At 46.7% G+C, this 8,647-nt stretch overlaps 1 protein-coding gene across 1 annotated transcript; it reads left to right on the top strand.

Annotated features, from left to right (window-relative positions):
* The first annotated feature begins 5,172 nt into the window (after positions 1-5,172).
* On the top strand, positions 5,173-7,153 carry LOC127302761 (uncharacterized). The gene has a single exon (XM_051333312.2). The coding sequence runs from the start codon at positions 5,269-5,271 to the stop codon at positions 6,976-6,978; it is 1,710 nt and encodes a 569-aa protein (XP_051189272.1). The 5' UTR covers positions 5,173-5,268; the 3' UTR covers positions 6,979-7,153.
* Positions 7,154-8,647: the final 1,494 nt, after the last annotated feature.

Here is an 8,647-nt window from a genome sequence, read left to right as displayed (position 1 = left end):
TCACACATCACTCCGGAGGCGACCATGGCGGCGTAGAGTCCTCCGGGAGATGATTCCCCTCTCCGGCAGGGTGCCGGAGGCGATCTCCTGAATCCCCCGAGATGGGATTGGCGGCGGCGGCGTCTCTGGAAGGTTTTTCGTATCGTGGCTCTCGGTACTGGGGGTTTCGCGACGAAGGCTATTTGTAGGCGGAAGGGTAGGTCAGGGGGCGTCGCGAGGGGCCCAGGAGACAGGTCGGCGCGGCCAAGGGTGGGGCCGCGCCGCCTGCCCTCCTGGCCACCTCGTGGCCCCACTTTGTTGACTCTTCGGTCTTCTGGAAGCTTCGTGGCAAAATAGGACCCTGGGCGTTGATTTCGTCCAATTCCGAGAATATTTCCTTACTAGGATTTCTGAAACCAAAAACAATGAAAAACAAAGAATCGGCACTTCGGCATCTTGTTAATAGGTTAGTTCCAGAAAATGCACGAATATGACATAAAGTGTGCATAAAACATGTAGATATCATCAATAATGTGGCATGGAACATAAGAAATTATCGATACGTCGGAGACGTATCACACACCTTCCTCTTGGGGTTCCCAACGGACGCGTGCTGTACGCGTATCATCCTCCTGGCCGGCCATGGTGGCGAGGGGAAGGGCACCGAAGGCGACGTCGAGATTGTGGCGGCTGGCAGCTCCCTTGCTGCTACTTCGAGCTTTCACACGGTGGCCAAAAGCTAGCCATCGATCTTGTTTGACCAAGATCCTGGAGTTCTTCAGCGGAGGACCGATGCCGGTGGCCATCGCCGCCTTGCCTCTGCATCTTATGGTCGAAGGGCGACCCTCCTCAGCCTCTCCTTCCCAGAGACCAAGCAGTCCGAGGGGAAGGCCTTCAGCTCCAGCCACGACGCCGGACCAAGTGGTTCGTCCCCGGAGCCGGTGTCTCTTTTGTGGTGGAGCGACGCATCGACGAAGTTCAGTCGCGGAGGGAGGCAGAAGGACCTGATTGCTTTTTCTACAATCTTTCTAGGATCCTTTCTGTAATTTTCCTATCCTTATCCAGAATTCCCCTATCTTGTAGGGGTTTTTCTGCAAATTGTACTCTCCGCCTTGATAATACTAGCAGCTACTAGGGTCTTCTGACCCTTTCCTTGTTCAAAAAAAAAAATCTAAATTTTTAGGCCCTGTTTGGCGGCACAGGCCACACTCCCATGTGCCTGGCCTGACCATAGTGTCAATTTGCAAGAATCCAGGAGGTCAATTAATTGCATACATCAATAGTTCCAACATGCATTACACGAGACACGAGTGGAACATCGTGGTCACGATACTAAGTATTACTCATCACTCTCGTCTAGCCGAAGAGAACAACGAGCCCCATTTTCTCTCCACAACTTCCAAAAATCTACCACGCAGAGAAGAACAAAACCGTACCATCAGTGCATGGCCTCCTTGAGTTTGTATTTATCCTATGAATGGTGAGAGGAATACATGTAACATAGTGAAGATATAGGGAAGCCTTTACAGAATAAAACATGGGACATGGTAAATGCAGTCCCGTTTAGTGTATTCCACAAAAGTGCTTCTAGAAGAGATGAGATTGGATGAAGGATGAGATATGTTAATTCTAACGGTTATTAATTAAGTTTTATGAGGATGATAACATCGATATTCCATTCATGGAGGAAACATATGTCATGCGTGGTGGGCCTGCTTTCCGTCAACCTAGCTAGCCACTTACTATAGAAAATAATTTACGAGTGCATATACCCCGACCCTGAGCAATCGATTGGCAAGCTCACTAAATTGAATCTTAGGTTCAATGTGAAAGTGATGGGTCTTTTATACATTAGTGTTACCTCGTAACATTACATGGTTTTGCATGTTTCAGTGATAAAAAAATATGTAAAATGGTGGGGATATACTATCTAGCTGATTCTACACAACAAGAAAGGTATGGGTTAGAGCTTCAGCTGATACGTTTTGTTGTGGACGCTAAAAAATTAAGAAGTGAGGAAGCAAGCAACCATTACTTTGTTATGACATTGGCTTTTTGAGACGGGATGAGATAGAATCTATAATCGGCCTGATAGGTTGCTTTGATTGCTTGTTACTCTCCTATTTTCCGCGACAAGTGTTGACCGTGCTTTTTTTCCAGCTTGAAGATTATCAAGTCAAGGCTGAGTAATATAATGTAAAATGATTTTATTGTAGATTGCAGGCTGCTACAAACAGACATGGAAATTGCTTCAAAAAATTCCTTATGGAGATTTAATTGCTGATTTCATAGCTAAGAGGAACCAAAGAGCATTTCTCTAGCAAGTTACTGGCCAGTATTTTTATTTTGTAGCGGCAAAAAAAATACTTGTCCACAATTTCTAGGTATATCCTAACCAGTTATATCTATTGTATTTGCGTGAACAAGATATCTATATAACATCATAACACTTCCATCTAATAGTATCATACATCTTTTCTATGACTTGCCCATTCTTATGCTTATTTGCTATTTTCGATGGAATTACCCCCGGTGTATTTTGTTCATGCTCTGGCACTGCGCACTTGCCAAAAGTCAGATATGCATACCGCACAAATGGTATGCACGTCACCTGACGAGTACATGGCGAAGGGAAGGAGCGTCCGTCTTCTCTACAGCCTCTAGTGTGAGGAAGCGGTAGAGCAGCACCATAACGGTCATCATCAATGCTCCTATCGTGATGTTATTAACCAACAACCTCTAGGCCCTTCTTGTCAAATGAGACATCACAGCATGGAATTTTGATACCGCTCACTAGTGGTGGTGCTTAGTGCAAAGCAGGGGGCACCGCCCCCCCCCCCCCCCACCCCCCACCCAATGTTCCTACCAAAATGTGAAGGATTATTGTTTTTGGAAGGGCTTAGGTGTATTTTTTGGTCTTTTGTTCACGATCGCACGGGCCCAAAACTTGAAGTTCACAAAATAGACTCAGGTTTCATACAAATAAAACTTCCAATACAAATCATTAATGGTAAATTGATATATAATATAAAACTATCAAGATCAGAAACCCATCTCATACAACTCAGTATACAGTTAACCATCTCAAATATAACTCAATACAAATGAATATACGACAAATCAACATATATGTAATGTCAAGCTCATATATTTACCATTAGAAAGTGCTTTTCAATACGAATCCAACTACACTAATTACATATAATATAATCAAGATTTTGTGGCTCAATTTTTATGGTCAAAGTTTATCTTGAAATACGCGTGCGCCTTATTCCTTGGGACGGAGGTAGTATTAGAGTGATGCTATTGCGAGTGATTGACCACTGCGGCGGGACATTTTCCTTCTTCTTTTCCTCTTTTGTTTTTTTGGTGGTAGTGTTCCCGGTGGTGGAGTAGCTTCTAGCGATCGAAGGCAAGTTACTGGGAGAGCAGATGAGACTCGAGTGCGATTCTTGGTTGCTCTCTAGGGTCCATTTTGCATTTCACGAGGACAAAGTTGTATTTTCCTTTTTTCTTTTAGATCCTCAATGTAAGATGTACTCCACCATTCAGTATCAATGCAGTATCTAGACCTCGTTCCCGTTCAAAAAAAAAAAAAACCCATTTGGGGCAATGAAAACGTGTCCAAGAACTTGTTCAGTTGTTTATTGAGCTTCGCTGTGCACACTCGATTAGTCAGCAGTACCCTAGGTTACTTTATTTGACAACTACCACCATGATTCTATTATGCGACTACGCTGCATGGAAGACTCATCAAGGCAGTCGTTTACGCATGTTATTATTCTCCTTTTATGTTTGAACGTGTAGCGAAGGAGTACGCCTGAAAAGGTCACGCCACACCTGAATGCTGAAAAAGTAGCGCGCGCTACTAGCTAGTCGTACTTAGAGAGTCCAATTGTCGATGTTTAATTTAACCACATCAGATTAGACTAGAAATACACATACACATAGACTGAGCACCGATTGCCATTTTCTTCACTTTATTCTTGTGGCTGACGGAGAACTATTCCTCGTTGGATTAGTCGTAATGAGAGTAACATAGGTACTCTACATACCGGTTTATTAGGGTAACACATATTATTTCAATAATATATCTTAAAAATGTACTACCTCTGTCCATAAATAGATGACTTAGATTTATCAAATTTTGGATGTATATAAACACTATTTAGTGTATAGATTCATCCAAATTTAAACAAATATAAGACATCTATTTATGGACGGAAGGAGTACATTTTTAAGATATATTATTAAAATATAGATGTGTCTAGAATTAACATATGTCTAGACACTACATGGATTGAATTCATATTAGCATCAATAAATATGAACCAGATGGAGTACTATTGAATTCATATTCAAAATATATTTCCAATATAAAAAAATTTAGACATACAATTTACATTTTGTTGACCATATTTATGATTGAACTTTTTAAAACTACGTTTTACCATGATAGACCGGTACGGAGTAAGTAGTAACATGCAACCACATGATTGCCAATTAAGCATTCTGGTGCTATGGCGGTCACTAAATGAGAAAATTGAGGCTTCTAGTAACTATAACATCAAGATAAAATAAGTTTACAAGTAATTAAGTCTTTATATGTTATCATTCTTTTTTTGAAAGCATGTTATCATTCGTTTATACTATTCAAATATTAATTTTGACTATGACTAGCCTCACACCCCAAACCTATGGTCTTCGATGATAGTTTGGCCACATCAGCTGTGTGCGCTCACGCCACCTCGAGGCTCGAGCGTGAACGGGTTCGACTGCATGCATAAGGGCATGTGCAATTGTTATATCTTCGCAATGAAACCTATGGTAGTTGATGGTGTGGAGGTGAGAGAAATAGAAAAAAGAGGTTTGTGTTCTCTTAGTTGAGAGGTGATCTCTTAGAAACAATCTCTCTCACCATATATTTAAGTATATCTTATTACTATAGATAAGATTAAAAAGTAATCTATCATACATTATGTTATTATTATATCTAGACTAAGTGACCAAAGTAAAATAAGACGGTCTTATCAACCACCATAGTTCTTTCTCGAAACCTTCTGTTTCCAGGCCTGTTACCGCCTGTGCATACAGGCCTCAACGACTCTGATAGTTTAAAGGGCATTGTTCACGGGCCAAATTTCAAAGCCCAAAGGTTTGCCTCATGCGTCAGATGGGCTCAAATAAACCTCCTGCCAAACGAGCGAACCCAGTCAAAACTGAAACCCAGAACCCTACCGCCCCCACGTCGCCGGCAACCGCGACAGACCCGCCACCGCCGCCGCCGCCATGGCTCTCCTCCTCAAGCCCAAGCACCACCTCTCTCCAACCTTCCGCTTCCTCCTCCGCCGTCTATGCTCCACCGAGCCGGTGCCCGCCACGCCTCCACCACCGACCCCCACCGAGGCAACCGCAGAGCCTCCGCTCGCCGCGGCTCCGCCACCGACCCCCACCGAGCCAACCGGAGAGCCTCCGCTCGCCGCGGCTCCGCCACCGACTCCCGACTCCCCTCCGCCCCTGACGCCCGCGGAAACCAGGCTCCTGGACTCGCTCCACGCGGCCATCGTCGACCACAGCCGCGCGAACCCGTCGCCCGCGCTGCCCGCCTCCCTGCCCATCGAGCCCCTCCCCACCTTCTCCTCTACCCTAACCAGCCTCCTCCCTTCCCCGCCGGCGCCGCACCTCCCGCTCCACCTCCTCGCCCGCCTCCTCGCGCTCAGACGCGGGGTCCCGTTCCCGGAGGCCCTCACCTTCTTCCACCACGCCCTCCCCTCCCTCCCCGCCGACTCCCTCCCCGCCTTCTACGCCGCAATGATCGACCTGCTCGCGAAGCACCACCATTTCCCGCTCGCCCGCAACCTGCTCGACGAAATGCGGTCCCGCTCCATCCCCATCTCCTCGCAGCTCATCCTCGCCCTGATCCGGCGCTACGTGCGGGCGGACATGCCCTCGGAGGCCGCCGAGCTGTTCCGCCGCATGGAGGAGTACGGCGCGGGGGTGCCCGACCCCGCGGTGGCGCTCGCCTCCCTCCTCGGGGCGCTCTCCCGGAAGCGCCTCGCCAGCGAGGCGCAGGCGCTCTTCGACAGCTACAGGTCCGTCTTCCCGGACGTCGTGCTCTACACGACCCTGGTGCACGCGTGGTGCCGCGCGGGCTGCCTCGACAAGGCCGAGCGGGTGTTCGCCGAGATGCAGCAGGCGGGGGTCACGCCCAATGTGTACACCTACACGGCGGTGATCGACGCCATGTACCGTGCGGGTCAGGTGCCGCGCGCGCAGGAGCTCCTCTGCCAGATGATGGACAACGGGTGCAACCCCAACACGGCGACCTTCAATGCCATCATGCGGGCACATGTCAAGGCCGGGCGTTCCGAGCAGGTGCTGCAGGTGCACAACCAGATGCGGCAGCTTGGGTGCGATCCGGACATCATCACGTACAATTTCCTCATGGAGACACATTGCGGGAAGGGGCAGAGCAACCTCGATGCCGCGACGAAACTGCTCGCCAAGATGGTTGCCAAGGGGATTGTTCCCGACTGCCACACGTTCAACCCAATGCTGAAGCTGGTCCTGTGCACCGGCAACGTGGACGCGGCACGGAAGCTGTACGAGCGGATGCAGGAGCTGCAGTGCAAGCCGAACGTGGTGACGTACAACCTGCTCATGAAGCTGTTCAACAAGGACAAGTCGATGGACATGGTGCTGAGGATAAAGAGGGACATGGACGCGCAAAGGGTGGAACCGAATGCAAACACCTACGGAGCTCTAATCGAGATGTTCTGCGGGAGGGGAAACTGGAGACGCGCCTACGCGGCGCTGAGGGAGATGGTCGAGGAGAAATCCCTGAAACCAGCGAAACCGGTGTACGAGATGGTGCTGAGCCTGCTGAGGAAGGCCGGGCAGCTCAGGAAGCACGAAGAGCTCGTGGAAGCGATGGCCGACCGAGGCTTCATCAAGCACCGGTCGGAAGATGCCTTGTGGAATGCGGTATCTGCTTCCTGAACTCTATTTTTGGTAGAGTGTTACTGATGTGGAATCTGATAACACAATTGGTTTTTTTTTGTGGTCTGTTGTTTGTATCCTATATCTCATAAGAGTAATAATGCTTCATTGGTAACATTTATAGGGTTTGTGATTTGATCGCTCACACTAAAAGTTTCGAAAATTTTCTTCTTTCTTCAATTAACTTCGGGAGATTTGTACAATTTGTACTGCACTAATTTGATCAATTAGAGAGTACCTTATAGACTTGTACCATGCCATCTATTTGACCTTTGCAAAAGATTTTATGTTAGGATGCACCAATCTCTGGGTTGTTGGCATTTGATGATTCAGGGATTGCCATTCATCATGTAAACTTAGCTCATATAATTTGAGCTTCTTTACGTCAATGCCTAATTCGATGTCAATGCGAGATTATGTTTACCTTAAAAGCAAATGGATTCAAGGAGTACGAGTCGCTGAGCCGCAACTTGTCGCTGGGGTACCGACTCACAGAGACCAGTCTCGAGTCTGAGTAATGCATGTAGTCGAGCTGTACTACTGAAAAATACTAAGTAAATAGGCTAGTAATAGTAGTATACTACAATATATTGATGCCAAGGGGAGTGGAGAGGAACCTGATACTGTGACAATCACGTTCAGTGGGCAGGGCCTCCACTTTTGTGATGGCATAGGCAAGTTGGCGGCTGCAGGTGAGAGGCAGCGCAAGGGGAAGGGCGGCCAGAAGAAAGACGGCTGGGTGGGAGGGTCTGTTTCGATCTGGAGGGGGTAGGGCTTGAAGGGCAGGACTTTTTGTCTCAGCCCAGAACTAGTCACTCGACTAAAAACAGTCTTTGTTGTGATTTGTCGTTGACTAGTCAAGTTGTCGATCAACAACTTCAACTAGTCATGTCGCTTCAGGTTGTCCACAGTGAGGTTGCGACAGGCCAACAAGCAGCGCGACAAGTCGAGCGACTCGTAATCCTTGAACGGGTTTCAATTTCATTGTTAAAGGCGGTATCTGCCTGAACTCTACTTGCTAGATTGTTACTGATGTTTTGTTAATATCAATACAGGTTTGTTGTTTGATTCCCACACTGCAAATTTTGAAAGTTTTCTTAGGCTTCTATCACCAGCCGCACCTGCTGTTTTGGGAATTTATACAAATTAAATCATACTACACTAACTTATGACGCAAGCAGTACCCTGTAGACCTGTACCATGCAATTTCTTTGACCTTTAGTGAAGGTTTTAGGTTGGGCTGCATCAGTATCTGAGTTGTTAGCATTTGATGACCTTTTACATCTCTTGTCAGTCATGATCCGTTCGTAGGTATGAAAAAAATATAATCGCATGCAACTGATTCCTGAAGTCTTACTGATGTGGAATCTGATAGCACAAGCATTTTTTTTGTGCGGTCTGTTATCATCGTATCTCGTAAGAGTAGTAATGCTTTTCCTTTGTAATATTTATAGAGTTTTGCGGTTCGAATTTCCCTTGTGCGAAATTTGAAAACTTTCTAAGCGTTGATCACTGACCATACCTGACTGTCTGGTTCTTTCTTCGGTTGTGTATGGGAGAGTTGTACAGCTTGTACTACACTAATTTGATGAAGCAAGCTGTACCTTGTTTGGTTGTACCTTGCAATTTCTTTTAAACTTCACGGAAAAATCTAGGTTAGCATCAATCT

This window comes from Lolium perenne, chromosome 5, assembly GCF_019359855.2.
Source record: "Lolium perenne isolate Kyuss_39 chromosome 5, Kyuss_2.0, whole genome shotgun sequence".
Lineage (NCBI taxonomy): Eukaryota > Viridiplantae > Streptophyta > Magnoliopsida > Poales > Poaceae > Lolium > Lolium perenne.
This window is presented reverse-complemented; position numbering and strand designations above follow the sequence as displayed.